Source organism: Microcaecilia unicolor, chromosome 1 (assembly GCF_901765095.1).
Source record: "Microcaecilia unicolor chromosome 1, aMicUni1.1, whole genome shotgun sequence".
Lineage (NCBI taxonomy): Eukaryota > Metazoa > Chordata > Amphibia > Gymnophiona > Siphonopidae > Microcaecilia > Microcaecilia unicolor.
In genome coordinates, this window is record NC_044031.1 from 625,868,288 (window position 1) to 625,889,542 (window position 21,255).

Sequence of the window (21,255 nt, forward strand, 5' to 3'; positions counted from 1 at the left end):
TCAAATCCACTCACTACATAGAGAAGGTTATTGCATGCAGCCACCCCAGATCCAACCGGGATACTGATACTGCAGCCACAAATGTCCACTCATCCTTTTTAGAGTCATACTTTGCAACGCTTTGAGCAGCAATGAGCAAAGCTGAAAGGATCTCTTTTAAAAGCAACAAACCTTCAAGTTAGAATATGTAAAAGTAAGGAACAGGAGAGTACAGATAAACTTGGTTAAACAAAATACGGAAAAAAATGTGATGGGGCAGAGCGAATGGACTGTGACTGTGAGGTAGGCAGGCATCATCAGGTGAATGGAGCTGCTGCTCTTATTGTTTCTTTGAGGATGGCAGTTGATATCCTGGAGCCCCTGAGCCCATCTTGCTGGGGATGGGGGTGGAAATCCTCCCAGCCTCAGAGAAACAACAAGAGGGGTTTGGTTGCCCCAACATATCACTATCCACTGAAGGTTGAGCTCCTCTTCTTATTTCTCTGGGGTTGAGATGTGATATGTTGGGGCTGCCAACAGGGATGTGGAGTCAGTACTCTAAACCTTCAACTCCAACTCTATTTTTCTCCACTTTGACTCTGACTCCTACTAATATTAGGCCTTAAATTGTTTTGTTCCGTAAATATTAGATCCAGGACAATGAGAACATATGTAGATATAGATATTTAAAATGATAAATTAACCATCATGATGACTTTTTATTTTGAAGCTGGAGTTGGCACGGTTTTACTGACAGACTCCATCCAAAACTGCTTCCAACTCTGACTCCACAACCCTGGCTGCCAAGCCCCTCTTGATGCTTCTCTGGGGTTGGAAGGAGACATGTTGGTACTCTTGATTGGCTAGCATCAAATATAGTGCAGCAGGCAAGCAGGGGCCTAATAGAAGGGGCCACAATAATCGTGACTCCTCTCTTTCTAATGGGCAACTACCAACACCATTAAAAAGAGCAGTGGTGCAACCTTTGCTAAAGAAGAACAATGTTGACCAGGACAAACTTGAAAATTACCAACCAGTATTTAACATCCCATTTTTAGGGAAACTTATAGAACAAACAGTCTGTGATCAACTGATTGGCTAGAAGAGAGAAACTGGATAGATCCATGCCAATCTGGATTCGGACACAGTTATGGAACAAACAGTCCTTGTATCCCTACTAGATGATCTTCACAGAAACCGAGACAGGGGATTTGCCTCGGTGTTAGTACTGCTAGATTTCTCAGCAGCTTTTGAGACTGTGGAACACAATATTATGCTAGCACAACTGGCAGAAACAGGTATCAGCGGAACAGTACTTGCCTGGTTCAGATCCTATCAGACAGGAAATGGTCCATAGTGTTTGGCAGGACCTCATCACCACCAAGGGCACTGGCCTGTGGGGTACCACAAGGATTGATAGTGTCACCTACTCTATTCAATATCTACTTCATCACTAGCCAAGCTGCTTTGGTCAATGGCTACTCAGTTCTACATCTATGCAGATGATATGCAGCTAATCATACCCACTGAACCTGACTTACCCACAGCCCTGAATAAACTAACATCAATTCAAGAATGGGATAAAAAAAAAAAAGGAGAAATTAGATCTTACCTGCTAATTTGCTTTCCTTGAGTCTCTCCAGACCATTCCTGACGAGTAGGTACTATGCACTCCTACCAGCAGAGGGAGACTGAGAATTATTGAGCAGCGCTCCTGTATAAGGGACTGAGCAACCCTGACCTGCTCAGTAGTTCGAATAGCCAAGCAACACATACTTAACCTCAACACCAAGAACTTAAAAGGTAAAACACAACAAGAAATTAAGCTCCCAAAAGGAACTCCCCAGAAGGAAGAGAGCACCAAAAGAATAACCTTGAACAAACTTGAATTAATACACAGATGCAGTTGCAATCCCAGACAGAAGAGATCCCTACCATCCCATGTTCCCGGGTGTGGCTCGGGAATGGTCTGGGGAGACTCAAGGAAAGCAAATTAGCAGGTAAGATCTAATTTTTCCTTTCTTATTGTCTTCTCCAGACCATTCCCGACAAGTGGGACGTACCAAAGCAGTACTCACCGAGGGTGGGCAAGCCCCTGAAGCAAGACGGATGCCCCAAAGGAAGCATCCTGTCAGGCCTGTAAGTTCCAACCTGTAATGCTTGACAAAGGAATGCAGCGAGGACCAAGTCGCCACCCTGAAAATGTCCTGCGGTGGAATGAGAGAGTGTTCTGCCCAGGAAGAGGCCTGTGCATGCGTAGAATGCGCCCGAAGAACCGCGGGTACCTGTTTCCCTGACAGCAGGTATACGGAAGACATTGCCACCTTAATCCAACGTGCAATGGAGGCCTTGGAAGCCACCTCCCCTTTTCAAGGTCCTGCGAACAAGACCCAGAGGTGGTCGGACTTCCGATACTCCACTGTCCTACACAGATAACACCACAATGCCCAACGAACATCCAACTTATACAACCAAGGGGGCTCCTCCCGCAGGAAAGAAGGCAAAGAAATAGACTGATTGACATGAAAAGGAGAAAACACCTTAGGAAGAAAGGAAGGAATTGTCTGTAACACCACCTTCTCCTTGGAGAAGACCAGAAATGGCTCACAAAAGGACAGGGCCTGCAACTCAGAGATATGCCGTGGTAAAGTGATAGCCACCAAAAAGACTACCTTAAGTGTAAGATCTTAAGGCGTAGCCTGCCCCAAGGGCTCAAACGGGACTTAAACCAAGGCCAACAGAACAAAATTTAAGTTCCAAGGAAGAATCACCGGGCACAAGGGAGGCCGCAATCACTTAACCCCCTGGAAAAACTGAGACTCATCTGGATGAAGGGCTAGCAACTTCCCCTCAAGCGGACCCCGAAAACAGGTGAGCGCCGCCAACTGCACCTGAAGTGAGGACAGAGACAAACCCTTCTATAGACCTCCATGCAAAAAAATCTAACAGATGACCAACGGAAGCCCTCAATGGCTGCACCTCCCGCTCGTCACACCAAGCCTCAAAAACATGGCAAACCTGAACATAGGCCAAGGAAGTGGACCGTTTCCTGGAACTCAAAAGGGTACGCACCACCACAACAGAGTAACCCTTCTTCAACAGTCATGCCCACTCAACAGCCAAGCCGTAAGTGAGAGGAATCCAAATGGGCCCCTGACTCAAGAGACCCTCCTCCGAGGGAAGAGGAAGCAATGCATCCACCTGCAACCGCATGAGATCCACATATCACAGAAGACGTGGCCAATCGGGAGCCACCAGTAACTTGCGACCGACGTGACACTGAATGCGCTGAAGAACCCAACCAATGAGAGGCCATGGAGGAAACACAAACAGGAGAGTTTGATGAGGGCAGGGCTGTGCCAACACATCAAGACCCTCTGACAACGGCTCCCTTCTGCAGCTGAAAAACCACAGAGCCTTGGCATTCTTTGCGGTGGTCATGAGATCCATTACTGGGGTGCCCCACCGATCGACAATGAGCTGAAAGGTGAATGGGGCAAGAGCCCACTCCCCTGGATCCAGACAATGCCGACTTAGATAATCCATTTGCAGATTGGATGCTCCCACAGCATACGTTGCCGAGCGAAGCCAGACATTCTGTTCCGCCCAGGCCATAATCAACGCTGCCTCCTGTGCCAAGAAAGAGCTCTTGGTCCCCCCCCCCCCCCCCCCCCCGATGATTTACATAAGCGACTGCTGTTACATTGTCGGAGAGGACTCGTACATCGCGGAAGAAGAGCATCGGCTGAAATTGAAACATGGCAAGACGAATCACCCGGGTTTCCAGGCGATTGATGGACCACTGGGACTCCTCCGCTGACCAAGAGCCCTGGCAATAGGCCCCCCACCCAGTCAGGCTGGCATCCGTTGTTTCTAACACCCAGGCAGGAGAGTCCGGGGGCATGCCCCGGCTCACATGATGAAAATCTACCCACCACTGAAGTTTGAGACGTACTGGAAAACGGAGAGATACCCTGCAAGAGAGAGACTCCGCCTGAGGGGACCAGCGAGCTAGAAGGGCCACCTGAAGAGGCCTCATATGCGCCCTCGCCCACGGTACCACCTGGAAGGTTACCACCACAGACCCCAGAACCTGCAAAATATCCCATGCAGATGGAGCCTTGGTTGCCAGCAAACGACGCACTTGGGACTGGATCTTTAGGATGTGCACTGCCGGAAGGTGCACCAAGCCCTCCCGTGTATTGAAGAACACCCCCAGGAATTCCAAGGACTGAGAGGGAACCAGCGAGCTCTTGGACGCATTGACAATCCAGCCCAACTGCTGGAGAAGGAGAACCACTCGATCCAAAACCTTCCGGCGTTCCTCCGCCAACTTCACCCTGATTAACCAATCGTCCAGGTAGAGATGCACCAAGATACTCTCCCGTCGCAATTGAGCGGCTATCACCACCATCACCTTGGAGAAGGTCTGTGGTGCTGTAAGCGAGCACGAAGGGCATTGCCCGAAACTGAAGTGATCTCCCAAGACCGCAAACCAAACAAACTTCTGATGGTCTGGAAGAAAATAAATTTTAAAAAGAAGATAATTAACTGCAGGGGAAGACACTTGCGATAGCGAAATGTTTTTTAGAAAAGCGCAGCATGAGAAAAAGACTACGCAAACGCATTCTCTCAGCTCTGTGGAAAAAAAAGAAACTGAGGGACCCATGCTCGAGCGTTGAGTGGGAAGGCACCAGCGCATGCACAGTGGGACGCTGCTGGAACTTTCTCTAATGCCAGTGATTCAGCATCTGCAATGGGGTTCCATCAGATGACGTCACCCACATGTGGGAATAACGCAGCCTGTTTGTCCTCGGAGAACAGTATTTTACAATTGGCTGTCACATCCTATATAATAAAACGCACCTCCAACATTCTGAAGCTGACTGCATGCTGAGGCATTCCTGCTCTCTATATCCATCTCCTGAATTGACATCATGCACTTCCGGGTTCGTCACAAGCAGAAGTGACCAATCACATGAGGTTTCTCGGCTTCAGAATGTTGGAGGTGCATTCTATTAAATAGGATTGGTCAGTTCCTTGAAGTACAGCCAGAGCTCAGCGTCCTGCACAGTAACGCTCAGACACCAGAAAGAGAGAGGAGGGGCATGACACCAGAGAGAGGGAGGGAGGGAGGGAGGGGGGGCCTGACACCAGAGAGGGGGGGGGTATCTCTGTCACACACACACTCTCTCTCTCTCTCAGTCAATGTCTTTCTCTCTCTCACACACTCTATGTCTCACACTGTATCACATTCACTCTCTATGTGTCACACAGTCATTCACACACTCTCTTGGTCTCATACACTCAAGTCTCACAGAGAGTCTGTGTCTCACACACACTCTCTCTCGCACACACTGTATCTGTGTGAAACACACTCTCTCTCTCTCACACTGTCTCACACATACGCACTTGCACACACTCTCATTCTCACACACACACTCTCTCTCTCTCACAAACACACTCGCACCCAGAATCACTTTCTCTCTCACACACACACTCGCACATTCACTCTCTCTCTCACACAATCACTCTCACATACACTCTAACATACACACTCCGAGGAAAACCTTGCTAGCGCCCATTTCATTTGTGTCAGAAACGAGCCTTTTTTACTAGTACATGTATAAATGCCACTATTGGATAAGTTCCTAAAATAATGGCACGTGCCTATCAAACTTCCATGACACGCCATAAAAATCTCCAACACCGATACGGACACATTCTCTGAAGAGCGCAGATAAGAGTCTTCATTGAGTGACTACCAAAGAGCAAATCTTGGATTTTCTTACCTGTGGCAAGCAAGTAAAATCTCTGGAGCTCGGTACCAGCGTGTGGCAACGTATTCAGTCAGTGTGGGATTTCCCTGATCCTCCTGTAGCTGATACAAGGAACGAGCAAGCCCAAAGTCACACAGTTTCACTAAACAATCAGCATCCAGGAGAATATTGGAGGGCTAAGAGCAGAAAAAAAGAGAGAGAGAGAGATCAGAGCATCAGAGGCTGCAGGCAAGTAATCAGAGATTGGGGGGGGGGGGGTGGAAGGTAGGGATAGAAAGGGATGACAAATGTAAGCATCAAAAAAGATGCTGAGCGTTTCCCCACTCTTGATTTCCATCATGACTGCTGTAGGAGGTACAGGATTCAAGAGCTAGGGAGAGAATATAACAGATACTGCAGGAAATCTTACTTCTACTACAACTACTGCTGATTGTTTCTAAAAACTACTAGACATTCACAGTGTTGTATGAATATACACAATACCAATTCCCATCTAATGCTGCAAAAAGGTATGGAGGAGATGTTCACAATACCTCCCTGATTCTTGTTACATAAAACTGAATAAAATAGAAAGGCAGTTCATGGGAATGGAGAGGGGGATATGAGGGTAGATTGGAGGTAGGGGAGGAAGGCCAGATATTTGGATGATGTGTCTATCCACTCTCAGAGGGGTTGCTTATAATATATTGGCGATGGAACCAGTGAACGGGGACTATGATGGAATGCTACAACCCTTGCTGAAATATATCTGAATTGCTATATTTTCATATTATTTGAAAGGGTTCCTCTGAATTGTTATCAATAAAAATGTTGAAATATAAAATGGTTGGAAACAAAGGGGGTAATAGGGGAAGGGTGGCGATAGGGGAGAAAATGTTTAAAAAGTTTTGATGATGTCCAGGAATGTGTTGGACTTATACAGCATGCATTGCGAGTGAAATTTGTTCAGTGAAAGGTACTGTTATGGCTTAACATGCTGAAATATCAATAAAAAATTGTTTAAACATAAAAAAACAGAAAGGGAGAGTCTGCTGATGACAGGATTCTACTGATGCTGTGTAGCAGATAAAGGAAGAAATGTCCCCCTCTATTGCCTCCCCTCCCATTCTCATCACCGATGTTGCAGGACATATACAAAGTTCCCTTCTCCCTCTATATCCTCCTGATTTTTGTCACAGATGCCGTGGGACAAATCTGCCCTCTCTCCCTGACTCTAACCACTTACACAGTAGATACTACTACTACTACTTAACATTTCTAGAGCGCTACTAGGGTTACGCAGCGCTGTACAAATTAACAAATAAGGACAGTCCCTGCTCAGAAGAGCTTACAATCTAAAGGACGAAATGTCAAGTTGGGGTAGTTTAGATTTCCTGAGAAAAGGTGTAGTGATTAGGTGCCGAAGGCGACATTGAAGAGGTGGGCTTTGAGCAATGATTTGAAGATGGGTAGGGAGGGGGCCCGGCGTATGGGCTCAGGGAGTTTGTTCCAAGCATGGGGTGAAGCGAGGCAGAAAGGGCAAAGCCTAGAGTTGGCGGTGGTGGAGAAGGGTACTGAAAGGAGGGATTTGTCAAGAGAGCGGAGGTTACGGGTGGGGACATAAGGGGAGATGAGAGTAGAGAGATAAGGAGGGGCTGCAGATCGAGTGCATTTGTAGGTGAGTAGGAGAAGCTTGAACTGTATGCGGTATCTGATCGGAAGCCAGTGAAATGACTTGAGGAGAGGGGTGATATGAGTATATCGGTTGAGGCGGAAGATAAGACGTGCGGCCGAGTTCTGGATGGACTGAAGGGGGGATAGATGGCTAAGTGGGAGGCCGGTGAGGAGTAGGTTGCAGTAGTCAAGGCGAGAGGTAATGAGAGAGTGGATGAGAGTTCGAGTGGTGTGCTCGGAGAGGAGGGGGCGAATTTTGTTAATGTTATAGAGGAAGAAGCGACAGGTCTTGGCTATCTGCTGGATATGCGCAGAGAAGGAGAGGGAGGAGTCGAAGATGACACCAAGGTTGCGTGCAGATGAGACAGGGACGATGAGGGTGTTATCAATTGAGATAGAGAGTGAAGGGAGAGGAGAAGTGGGTTTGGGTGGGAACACAATAAGTTCCGTCTTGGCCATGTTTAGTTTCAGGTGACGGTTGGACATCCAGGCAGCAATGTCGGATAGGCAGGCCAGTACTTTGGCCTGGGTTTCCGCAGTGATTTCTGGTGTGGAGAGATAAAGCTGGGTGTCGTCAGCATAAAGATGATAGTGGAAACCATGAGAAGAGATTAGGGAGCCTAAGGAAGAGCTGTAGATTGAAAAAAGAAGGAGCCCAAGGACAGAACCCTGGGGAACTCCAACAGAGAGCGGGATAGGGGAGGAGGATGAGCCATGAGAGTGCACTCTGAAGGTACGATGGGAGAGATAAGAGGAAAACCAGGAGAGGACAGAGCCCTGGAACCCAAAGGAGGACAGTGTGTCGAGAAGTAGGTTGTGATTGACAGTGTCAAAAGCGGCGGATAGGTCGAGGAGGATGAGGATTGAATAGTGACCTTTAGATTTGGCGAGAAACAGGTCATTGCAGACTTTAGATAGTGCTGTTTCTGTCGAGTGTAGGGGGCGAAAGCCGGATTGAAGTGGATCGAGGATGGCATGAGAGGAGAGGAAATCAATGCAGCGGCTGTGAATGGCGCATTCAAGTATCTTGGAGAGGAAGGGTAGAAGGGAAATGGGGCGGTAGTTGGAGGGACAGGTAGGGTCAAGTGATGGTTTTTTGAGGAGTGGTGTAACCACGGCATGCTTGAAGGTGTCTGGGACAGTTGCAGTGGAGAGAGAGAGGTTGAGGATATGACAGATGGTGGGGGTGATAGTAGGAGTGACGGTGTTAAGTAAGTTGGTGGGGATGGGATCTGAGGAACAGGTGGTGGATTTCGAGGAGGAGAGGAGATGGGCGGTTTCCTCTTCGGTGATAGCAGGAAAAGAGGAGAAGGAGGCCTGGGTAGGTTGGTTGAGAGAGTGGGTTATAGGAGGAGGAGAAGGTTTAGTGGTGAATTCAAGGTTGATCTTCTGGACCTTGTCACGGAAGTAGTCGGCCAGAGATTGCGGAGAGAGTGAGGGGGGAGTGGGAGCGGAGGGCACTTTGAGGAGAAAGTTGAGGGTGGCAAAGAGACAACGAGGGTTACAGCTGAGGGAATTAGTCAATTGGGTGTAATAGTCCTGTTTAGCGAGAAATAGGGAGGATTGGAAGGAGGATAGCATGAATTTGAAATGAATGAAGTCATTATGGGCGCGAGATTTCCTCCAGTGGCGTTCAGCCGAACGGGCGCAGGAGCGAAGGTATCGGGTGCAAGGGGTCAGCCAGGGCTGGGGATTGGTACGCCTTGTGGGACGGGAGATGGGCAATGATGTGGGGACAGAGTGGTACCCTCTCCCTTCCAATTACAGATTCTGCAATTAATAGAGTTGTCTCCACCCTTCTCTCCCCTCCAAACTGTCCAAGTTTCCATCACAGCAGGAAATCCTTGGATAATATCTCCAGCTCCTGAATATTGTGACTGAGGGTTTAGCATTTCCTGTGATTGCTTACCTTCTGATCCCTGTGAATGACGTTCCCAGAATGGAGAAATTTGGTAGCTTTGAGCAACTGATACAGAATGTAACGCATGTGAATGTCTTTCAGCAAATTCCCTTTCTTTATTACTGCATGTAGATCTGTTTCTGTGAGAGAGAAAATATCCTGTTACACCTGTAAAGGGTTTATCACAGCATGGTGTAAAAGGGATAAGGATAAATCATGTCTAGGGATTGGACACACCAAAAACTGGTCCTTGAGTTCACAAGCCACTTATTTGCTGATAATGAAACTATCAGACTAGGAGAGGACTATGATAGATAAAGATTTATTTACAAAGCAATACAGATGAATGGCAAGCAGCAGAAAATATTCTTATGAATCCTTACAATTCCTAATACTAACATATACAACTAACAAAGCAAGCACTATGCCCCTGATTTAAACACACACTTCAATTCCTTATAAAAATCAACTAACTAACCTGTGTGATCATAGCACTTAAAATATATATGACCTGCAAATATTGTTGGAGTCCTCCACTTCCCAATGACAGCTGGAACAGGTAACATAGAGGCATATTTTCAAAGCACTTTGGGAGGCAAGTTCCATAGGTTTCTATGGAACTTTGGGAGGCTAAGTGCTTTGAAAATGAGCTTGATGGTAACATAGTAGGTGACGGCAGAAAATCTGGTAGCAAATGATGTAATTTAGAGATGAATCCCTGAGATAACACTGAGCTGAGACCCTCCACAGCTTTATATGCAGTTTCTTATGGAGGAGTGGAGGAGTAGCCTAGTGGTTAGTGCAGTGGACTTTGATCCTGGGGAACTGAGTTCGATTCCCACTGCAGCTCCTTGTGACTCTGGGCAAGTCACTTAACCCTCCATTGCCCCTGGTACAAAATAAGTACCTGAATATATGTAAACCGCTTTGAATGTATATCAAGTCCCATTTCCCTCCCCCCTTCCCTTATCAGACATGTCCTTCAAAGATTGACATTGACCAGGGACACTGGATTATGTTTTTATTTATTTATGTATTTGAATATATATCTACAGTGCTTGATATACCATTATGTTTTTACTTATTTATTTAAATATCTATCTGAAGTGCTTGATATACTGCAAAATGTCCATTCATGGCAACTATTCGGTTTACAATATTCTTTTTTTTTTTCATATTTTTATTAAAGGTTTTTCAAAACATAAGACAGAAAAGTAAACACAAAAGCAAGCAAAAACAACACTCCATGGTAAATAAGCGTAAATAAAGATCAGAACAACATTATCATCGTTCCATGACAATACCTTTAGACAAATATCCTGGATACATAAGGTCAAGTAGTGCTATGCGGTTCCTGACAAAAGAGGTCTAAACGAGCCCAAGTCCTTAAGACAGACTTAACTCTACGAAGTCTATGGGCCAGAATTGTTTCATATTTTCTTATCACACAAACGTAACTCCACTATTCATTATAATTTAGATGCACATTATTTTACAATATTCTAAAACACAGGCAAAAAAGGAAAAGTAGGGACAGAGAAATTAGCAAGTGGGGAGACTGAAGACCTCATGGAAAAGGAAGGCTTTGAGAAACTGCCCAAAGGAGGGTACATGGCAGAGGTATCAAGGGAGGAAATTCCATAGTTTGGGACCCAGGTAGCTGAAGCTGGTTTCTCGGGAGATTGTGAGATGAAGGGCAAAAAGTGAAGGAACAACAAGGAGCTTGTCACTGAAGAGCAGAGCATCCAAGTGGAGACATAAGGAATAAGGAGACTCATTTGCATGCGATTTCCTTCATGCATGCCTGTTCCGTTCTGAATCACTAAGGTACGGTAAGGGAAGGGCTTTTTCCGTTCAGTTAGTGCATCAGTTAGTCCACTGCAGTGCCCCCTAGGGTGCCCGGTTGGTGTCCTGGCATGTCAGGGGGACCAGTGCACTACGAATGCTGGCTCCTCCCACGACCAAATGAGTTGGATTTGGTCATTTTTGAGATGGGTGTCCTCGGTTTCCATTATCGCCGAAAACCGGGGACGACCAACTCTAAGGTTGACCATCTCTAAGATCGACTTAAATGTTGAGATTTGGGCGTCCCTGACCGTATTATCGAAACGAAAGCTGGCTGCCCATCTTGTTTCAATAATACGAGTTTCCCCGCCCCTTCGCAGGGACGTCCTGCAAGGACGCCCTTAGGAAAACATGGGCGCCCCGTTCGATTATGCCCCTCTATGTCAGTGCTAGACTTGTGAAAAATAACTGCAGAAGAAACACATATAGTAGGACACACACTAGATTTTAAGACCCAATTTGCATAGCTATTCGATACAACTGGACAATAGAAAAACACCACAACACACCACAAAGAACGAATTACAATCAGAAACTGGATAAGGACACACGGACACTTCAGCAACAATGTAATATGTTTAGCTTATGTAAAATGTAAGCCATATTGAACCAACAATTTCAACTAGAAAATATGCGGTACAAATGCAGAAATAATAATAATAATAATAGAATGTCTGTAAGTAAGATATTCACAAAAAGCTCTGCTGAATCAAGAGAGGGACCTTGGGGTGATAGTGTCTGAGGACCTCAAGGTGGTGAAACAACGTGACAAGTCAAGGACTAAAGCCAGAAGGATGCTAGCCTGTATAGAGAGGTGTGACCAGCAGAAGAAAGGTGGTGTTAATGCCCCTGTACAAGTCATTGTGAGGCCTTATTTGGAGTACTATGTTCCGTTTTGGAGGCTGTTCCTCGCTAAGGATATAAAAGGAAACAAACGGTATTGGATTTGTACCACAAGATGAATATGTATAACCTAGATGAAATGTGGGAAAAGGAGAGAATGCAGACATTTAAATACATGAAAGGTATTAACATAGAAACAAATCTTTTACAGAGACAGTGAAGCATCTCTTTTACCTTCTTTTTTTTAAAACACAATTTGTCATGCTCACTCACCAACAGAAGCAGCGTCTTATCAGTTCTCCCTCACATTTTAAACACAGCTGCGCTGTGCATATTGCCCCAGCCTTTTTAGAAGGCTGATGCTGCTTTATAACCTTAAAAAGTAGTAGTAATTACCACTCCATGCACATCAATGTTTGCTCAAATGTATAAAGCAGTCATGCTGCTTTTTTGGTGATCTCCATCTCTAGGCCATCCAACCTCCTACCACAGTCTTCTCTGTGACTCCTGGACAAGTCTTACCCATATACTCAAAAATCAGGTAAATATCCTTGTCATTCTGAGCTCTGATGACATTCAGCAATTTGATGATATTCTGATGTTCTCCAAATTCCTGCAGGGAAATACAGTAAATCTGTGGTTACTGTAATCTGGGTTTTTATGTATCGCCTTTTTTAGTTCAATAACCAACAGATGCAGTTTACAACTGTGCAAAGATACTTAACTATATATAAAAACATTCAAATGCAAATTAGTACATTCAAAATACATTATAATTAACAAATAAAAATATAAAAATAATTTATGTGCATGCGGTAACATGAACATGGGTGGACCCTGAGCCCAGGTAAGAGAGACACACAATGGTTGCAGGTGAAAGAAAATATCATTTATTATAAGTATCAGGTGGGGTCCTGTTCAATTATAGGTAGGGGAGAGAAAATAAACACAAAGGTAAAATTATGTATCATACCTGATAATTTTCTTTCCATTAATCATAGCTGATCAATCCATAGACTGGTGGGTTGTGTCCATCTACCAGCAGGTGGAGATAGAGAGCAATCCTTTTGCCTCCCTATATGTGGTCATGTGCTGCCGGAAACTCCTCAGTATGTCGATATCCAAGCTCCATCCGCAGGACAGCACTTAGAGAATTACACCCACAAAGGGACACTCTGCCCAGCTCACCACCGCCGAAACGGGGGAGGGGAATTAACCCAGCTCATCCCCACACAAGTGGGGGAGGGGAATCCGTCCAGCTCATCCCCGCGGAGCGGGGGAGGGACACCACACCCGCCGATGCGGGGGGATCTGGCTTATCCTGCAACCGCAACCGCGGGAGGAGCTGACTGACCCTAACACCGCCGAAGCGGGAGGGGTACAAACCTGCCCTACTGCCGCACGAAGCGGGAGGGAGCGCCGGCAGAATTTAAGTCTCAATCCAGCCCCGTAAAACGGAGGGGAGAGGAATGCAGCAGCTCACTGTAACACAAATTCGTCTCAACTCTTGAAGAATCCAATTGAAAAACTTGAACACGAAGTCCTCCTGAACAAGGACTGAAGACTAAACTTGAACCTGAAATGCAACCAAAATATAAACAATACAGATATCTGGGAGGGGCTATGGATTGATCAGCTATGATTAATGGAAAGAAAATTATCAGGTATGATACATAATTTTACCTTCCATATCATCATGCTGATCAATCCATAGACTGGTGGGATGTACCGAAGCAGTACTCACCCAGGGCGGGACATAGAAATCCCTGACCGCAACACTGAAGCTCCAAACCGGGCCTCCGCCCGAGCAGCCACAGTCAAGCGGTAATGCCTGGAGAAGGTATGGGCCGATGCCCAAGTTGCCGCCTTGCAAATCTCCTCCAAGGAGACGTACCCGGCCTCTGTCAACGAGGCCGCCTGAGCTCTAGTGGAGTGAGCCTTCAGCTGGATAGGCGGCACCTTCCCCGCAGCCACAAAAGCCGCTGCAATGGCTTCCTTGACCCATCTTGCCACTGTAGGCTTAGCAGCCTGCAGACCCTTATGAGGACCTGCAAACAGGACAAACAGATGATCCGACTTCCGGAAATCATTGGTCACTTCCAAGTATCTGATGATGACTCGTCTCACATCCAGATATATGAGAGCAGAGTATTCCTCTGGGTAGTCCTCCCTACGAAAGGAAGGGAGACAGAGCTGCTGATTCACATGGAAGCGAGAAACAACCTTGGGCAGGAAGGAAGGCACTGTGCGAATAGACACTCCTGCCTCAGTGAACTGCAGAAAGGGCTCTCGACATGAGAGTGCCTGGAGCTCGGAAACTCTTCTGGCTGAAGTGATAGCCACCAAAAAGACTGCTTTCAACGTCAGGTCTTTCAGAGATGCCCTTGACAAGGGTTCAAAAGGCGGCTTCTGCAAGGCTCTTAGCACCAGGTTGAGATTCCACGCAGGCACCACTGAGTGCAGAGGAGGGCGCAGGTGATTAACTCCCTTGAGAAAGCGCACCACATCTGGATTTGCCACCCGGTCTAGCACCCTGCCCAACATGGGCCAGGGCGGGAACACATAGAGAAGCTCCTGTGTCGGCCACTGTTGGAGAAGAGCATCTACTCCCAGGGATCGAGGGTCCCGTCCTCTGCTGAAAAAGCGCGGCACTTGGCAATTGGCAGATGACGCCATCAGATCTAGGCTCGGCTGGCCCCAGCGCTTCGGGATGTCCAAGAACGCCTGAGCCGATAACTGCCACTCTCCGGGATCCAAGGTATGGCGACTGAGAAAGTCCGCCTTGACATTCATGACTCAGGCAATGTGGGCAGCTGACAGCTGTTCCAGATTCACTTCCGCCCACTGGCATAGATTCATGGCTTCCTTGGCTAGAGGGGCGCTCTTGGTACCTCCCTGGCGGTTGACATAGGCCACAGCCGTGGCATTGTCCGACAGGACCCGTACTGGCTTCAACGCCAGTACCGGGAGGAACTCCAAAAGCACCAACCGAATGGCTCTGAGTTCCAGGAGGTTGATAGACCACTTTGCCTCTGCAGGAGACCAGAGCCCCTGCGCTGTCCTTCCCAAGCAGTGGGCTCCCCAGCCCGTCAAAGAGGCGTCCGTCGTGACGACAATCCACTCCGGGATCACAAGAGGCATCCCTGCAGACAACTTGTCTGTCTTCAGCCACCAGCTCAGCGCCTTGCGCGCTGCTGGGTCCAAGGGAAGGCGCACAGCATAATCCTCCGACACCGGAGTCCAGCGCTGCAGCATAGAGTGTTGTAGTGGTCTCATATGAGCCCTGGCCCAGGGCACTACTTCCATCGTGGCCGTCATAGAGCCCAACAGCTGCACATAGTCCCAAGCCCGAAGTGGAGAGGCTACTAGGAACTGGTCCACCTGAGCCTGAAGCTTGACAATCCGATTGTCTGGCAGGAACACTCTGCCCACTTGGGTGTCGAATCGAACTCCCAGATACTCCAGGGACTGAGTCGGGCGCAGCTGGCTTTTCTCCCAGTTGATGATCCACCCCAGGGAGCTCAAAAGAGCAATCACCCGGTCCACAGCTTTGCCACACTCTGCATAAGAGGGGGCTCGGATCAACCAGTCGTCCAGATAAGGATGGACTTGTACTCCTTCCTTTCGCAGGAAGGCCGCGATGACCACCATTACTTTGGAGAAGGTCCGCGGAGAAGTAGCCAACCCGAACGGGAGGGCTCTGAACTGGAAGTGTCGGCCCAGGACTGCAAAACGCAGAAAGCGTTGATGAGGAGGCCAGATGGGAATATGCAAGTACGCTTCCTTGATGTCCAAGGATGCCAGGAACTCCCCTGCCTTCACTGCCGCTATAACAGAGCGGAGAGTCTCCATGCGAAAGTGCCGAACTTTCAAGGCCCGATTGACCCCTTTGAGGTCGAGGATAGGCCGTACAGAACCTCCTTTCTTTGGTACCACAAAGTAAATGGAGTAACGTCCCTTGCCAAGCTGATTTTCTGGCATCGGAACGACCGCACCCAGGCGGATCAGATTGTCCAAGGTCTGCTGCACTGCCACAGCTTTGACCGGAGACTTGCAGGGAGAGAGTACAAACCCGTCTCTTAAGGGTCGGCAGAACTCTAGCTTGTAGCCGTCTCTGATGACTTCCAGCACCCAAGCGTCTGAAGTTACTCTGGTCCACTCGCCCAGAAACGAGGACAGGCATCCTCCAATCTGCACTGGGCCATGGACCAGGACCCCGTCATTGGGTACGAGACCCTGGGGGAGGACCGGAGGGCACACCTCCGGGACGGCGGTCTCTGCGAAAGGAATGCTGCTTGGGGGAGAAGTTCCTCTTGAAGGAAGAGGGGGCAGAGGAGCCAGACTTGCCCGGGCGGTACCGACGGGCTTCCTGAAACCGTCCTCTGGAGATACCGGGGCGAGCACTGGCCCAAGCCCTGACCTCTGGTAACCTCTTGCCCTTAGACGTGCCGAGATCGGTCACGATTTTGTCCAGCTCGACCCCAAAGAGCAGCTTGCCTTTAAAAGGCAACTTAGCCAGGCGGGACTTAGAGGCGTGGTCAGCAGACCAATGTTTCAGCCAAAGCCACCGCCACGCAGAGAGCCATACCTTTAGCCGAGGCTCTCAAGACATCATACAGTAAGTCTGCCAAATAAGCCAAGCCTGCAAACTTAAGGCAGCCGCCTCGAAGGACGACCTTAAGGCCGCCTCCAATCTTCTGTCTTGGGCGTCCTTTAGGGCCGTGCCACCTTCCACCGGCAACGCCGTTTTCTTAGTCACCACAGTGATTAAAGAATCCACAGTAGGCCAAAGAAAGGCCTCACGTTCACTTTAAGGCAAAGGATAGAGGCGGGACATAGCCCTAGCCACTTTGAGGCTCGCTTTCGGGACATCCCATTGAGCCGAAATTAAGGTGTGCATGGCATCATGCACGTGGAAGGTTCTAGGCGGGCGCTTCGTCCCCAGCATAATGGCGGAGCCAACAGGGGCTGAGGGAGAGACGTCCTCCGGAGAGGAAATCTTTAAAATGCTCATGGCCTGCATTAACAGGTTGGGCAAATCCTCTGAGCGAAAGATCCGTGCTGCAGAGGGGTCATCCGCTCCATCCGAGCGGGAATCCGTCTCCTCCAAGGAATCCCCAAAGGACCGTTGGGAGAACTCAGATACGCTGCCCTCATCTACATCAGCGTCCTCTAAGGCCTGGGAATCCACCCGAGGGCGTTTACTTCCGGGGGCCTCAACCCCTTTATTGGACAAGGGAGAAGGGGCAGCGTTCTGCATAAGGAAGGCCTGATGCAGCAGCAAAATAAACTCGGGGGAGAAACCCCCCAGACTGTGCACTTCAGCAGCCTGGGCCACAGCCCTAGACGCACCCTCAACCGGCGCTCGTAAGAGCGGGGGAGAAACATGCTGTGCATCCAAGATGGCGTCCGGCGCGACACTCCGCGAAGGAGCCGCGCGGGAAGAACGGCGCTTAACTTTAGCCGCTTTTTTGCCGTCGCCCAAATCAAGGGCAGCCATGGCATGAACGTCTCCCAGCTCAAGGGCGGTCCAAGAAGAAGCCGTCCGAGCAGAGTGGCCGGCCAAGATGGCGGAGGCGAGCAGCGGGGGATGGGCGTTTATGGCGGGAAAAACCGTCGCACCGGAGGAAGACCCGGGACACTGACCGGCCTCCGAACTGACACCCAACAAGGGCGAATCAGACTTTAAGACCCCCGCATCCCCGCTAGAAGCGCACACGCGGTCCGGGGAGCGATTCTTCGCGCCCTCGCCCTCCGACGCCATAGGCCACGTGGAGATCGATCGGGGAAACCCCCTGCCCGCTATAAAAAGGTAAAAATTACCTGCTTCTCGCTCCGAGCTGTAACGACCTGGTGTCCCAGTGAGTATGCTGCAATAAACGTTTAAATAAACGTCGAAATAAACGCCTTTAAGGACGTCCAAAATTTTTTTTTTTTTTTTTTTTAACGGAGCCAGCGGGAGGGGGGAGAAAAGGAGGGACCTGGCGCCACCAGGTTTGCACTTGCTCAAGAAGAGCCCTCAACCCCAGGCACTCAACAAAACCTAAAAATTAGGCTTGGAGGCCTAGCCAGAGCTGCTGCTGTGTGTGACCACCACCTGCTGAGATAGAGAACATACTGAGGAGTTTCCGGCAGCACATGACCACATATAGGGAGGCAAAAGGATTGCTCTCTATCTCCACCTGCTGGTAGATGGACACAACCCACCAGTCTATGGATTGATCAGCATGATGATATGGAAATGTTCTTTACATATAACAAGGTTCTTCATTGGCCTGCTTCTGTAGGGCCACAGCTAACATTACTGTTTCTCAGCATGGCAATACACTTTACTTGTCTTTGGCCTGATTCCCCACAGTTACAGTCTCTGGATTTTGACCCAAGTAACTGCTAAAGTTGCAAGGTTTCAAGCTGAACATAGCCTACCTGACTGCAGCAGTTGCAGTTCACACGTAGGCAGTGGAGGTAAATGCAGTTGGGCATCGCTGCTTCCCTCCGGGCCTTCTGAACCTGCCTGTGCAGGGTTGCCAGGTGGAAAATTTTTTTCCCACCCAAAGAAGCCCAAATCCAGGCCAAAACCCGCCCAAACTCAAACCCCGCCCCTGACACCCCCATCCCCGCGTCATCACCCCGCCCCCGCCGTCATCAACCCCGCCCCGCCGTCATCAACCCCGCCCCCGCCGTCATCGGCCCCCGCCCAGAACGTCACTAACCCCGCCCCCGCGGCCGAAAAAAACGCCTAAAAAACCGCCCAAAAGACAGAAAAGAAGCCCAAAAAACCGCAACCCGGGTCGTGGAAAACCGCCCAATTGGGCGGTAAAACCGCCAACCTGGCAACACTGTGCCTGTGCCCTAGCTTTTATATTTTCTAGTTTCTGTTTTCCCGGCTCCACCCATCCTATGTCTCTTCCCCCTTGGGCGGGACTATGGGTTTTAAAATGGTTCTGAGAAGGAGTAGCCTTAAGGGGAAGTGGCAGCATCCTACAAACAGCTATCTGTCATAGAAACTTGGTACTCAGCCTTTCAAGTGGTGTTTGGATGGAATTAGCACTGAATACCTCTGAGAAAAGGAGCCCCAGTGCTCTAAGGAGCCAAAAGTGGCCCTACAGAAAAGGCACTATTTTATACTGAGAACCTGACGTCCAAGTTACAGAGTCACGCTACGGCTTGCTGGCTTGGTAGGCCCAGACCTACTGAGCAGTGAAAGGAACATTGCTGACACTGCCAAGGTTGCAGGAGAATGAAAATAATTTTGACAACAACCTTGTTATAGAAACTGGCTCTGCATGTTCTGGACCAATCTGCTCATGGTACAGATGGCCCTGTTGTTTGGGCTTTCAAGCCAAAACAATGAGTCCCAGATTTGTTATTCTGAACAGTATGACTCTCTAAACTCAAGAAAAGGGTATAAGAAACCCTTCCTCAAGCATAACATGACTTTTGGGTGCTATCTTGAGCAATTCATGTGGGAGCTGCCGTTCATGAAACGGATGACAGCCCTGGTCCGAGTCGTCGACATGATGAACAACATCTGAGGTTCATACAATGTGGGCTCCTGCCTACTGGGGTTGCCTGCCTGAGTGAGACAGCCCATCTGCTACTACTACATTATGACTGAGAGACTGACCATCTGATAGCTGCGGTTCCTGTGCTTCGAGAAATCCAACAGCCTGCCTGCCGCCATCTACACCATCCTGAGTGAGAGAGCTGATTGTCTTCAAGTCAGGTTGTATTTTTTTCTTCACAAGTGCCTTGGGGAGTGAGAAGTCCTAATCAATTTCAGAACTAGAGTTGTATGTGTGAGTTCGCTACCACTACTCTCTCTTGGAGCTTCTTCAGGGGAGCAAGTGCTCTATAAGACTAAGATCAAGTATGTGCCACTCTGTGAAATGGAGAGCCCCGTTGGGAGTGTGAATTTCAAGCTAAGTGCTGACTACTCATTAAGCTAAGATGTGTATATAATAATGTCAAGTTAAGACGTAGACTCAGTAACGTCATTGATATTGAAGCAGAGACAGAGCAATCAGAGATAATTTTAAAAAACTAAAAATAAATAAGTAAAAAATGTATAATTAAATAAAATGCTAGGAAAATCAAAGGTTTTTGACCTATGATATGATCCAAGTCCATAATCAGACGGCATTGTTTATGCTTCCTGCCGAGCGAGGACTTTTGAGGTCGTTTCCTCCTTTCTAGCAAATGAGAGTTATCTGATGAATAGGGCAGAGACATGATCATTATGTGTTTTTCAGCCGAGTACTAGACTATTGACAAGAGGTTTCGCTGAAAAGTGTCTGTATAGTTTGAACAAAAACTTTAGATGACAGGACTCAAGAAGCTCAAAAGCAGCTCTAACCAGCTGGGTTAGAACAACATTGACATCCAATGACATAGTTGGAGGTTTGACTGGCAGCTTTGTTAATAACAAACCTTGCATGAAATGAACAACTAGAGGTTGTACAGAGATGGACAGTCCCCCTACACAGGGATGATAAGCACCAATTGCACTGTGATAAACCCTTACAGAATTGGTTTTAAACCAGACTTATAGAAGTACAGGAGGTATTCAAGTAGTTTTTGTGTGGAAAACAAGAAGCGATCTAGGGCGTTGCCCTCACAACAGACAGCAAACCTCCTCCATTTGAAAGAATAACATCTCTTAGTGGAATCTTTTCTGGAAGACATCAAGATTCACAAGACACCCTCTGACAAATTCAAGGATTCGAATTCTATGTTCTCAACATCCAAACCGTGAGGGCCAGGGATTGGAGTTGGTATGCAGAAGGGAACCCTCGTTCTGCGTGATGAGGGTCAGAAAACATTCCAATCTCCACGGATACTCAGAGAATAACGCCAGAAGAGGAAACTAGATCGGCCTTGGTCAACAAGGAGTGATTAGGATCATGGTCCCGTGATCTTACTTGAGTTTCAGCAAAATCTTCTATATAAGGGGTAGTGGGGGATACGCATACAAAAGACCTTTCCCCCAGTGAAGGAGAAAAGAATCTGATGCTAGTCTGCCGTGTGAACCAAGCCTGGAGCTGAACTGAGGGACCTTGTTGTCGAGATGAGTGCAAAAAGATCCAACAAGGGGGTGTCCCATGCTCGGAACATCTTGTGGGCTGTGCCCATATTGAGAGACCGTAGTGTGGTTGCAACATCCTGCTCAGTCTGTCCACCAGGCAGTTGTCTTTCCCAGGCAGGTATGTGGCACAGTGGTCCATTCCTTGATAGCGAGCCCACTGCCACCTGACA

General features: G+C 48.2%; 1 protein-coding gene across 1 annotated transcript in view; it reads right to left on the bottom strand.

Moving 5' to 3' along the window:
- The window catches only part of LOC115460380 (mitogen-activated protein kinase 15-like), a 175,080-nt gene that overhangs the window by 99,228 nt on the left and 54,597 nt on the right, over positions 1–21,255 (bottom strand). The window contains exons 5-7 of the mRNA XM_030190164.1: positions 12,523–12,613; positions 9,322–9,452; positions 5,772–5,935 (exon numbers count right to left, since the gene is read on the bottom strand). Coding sequence (XP_030046024.1) covers positions 5,772–5,935; positions 9,322–9,452; positions 12,523–12,613 — 386 coding nt within the window. The remainder of the gene's footprint in view (positions 1–5,771; positions 5,936–9,321; positions 9,453–12,522; positions 12,614–21,255) is intronic.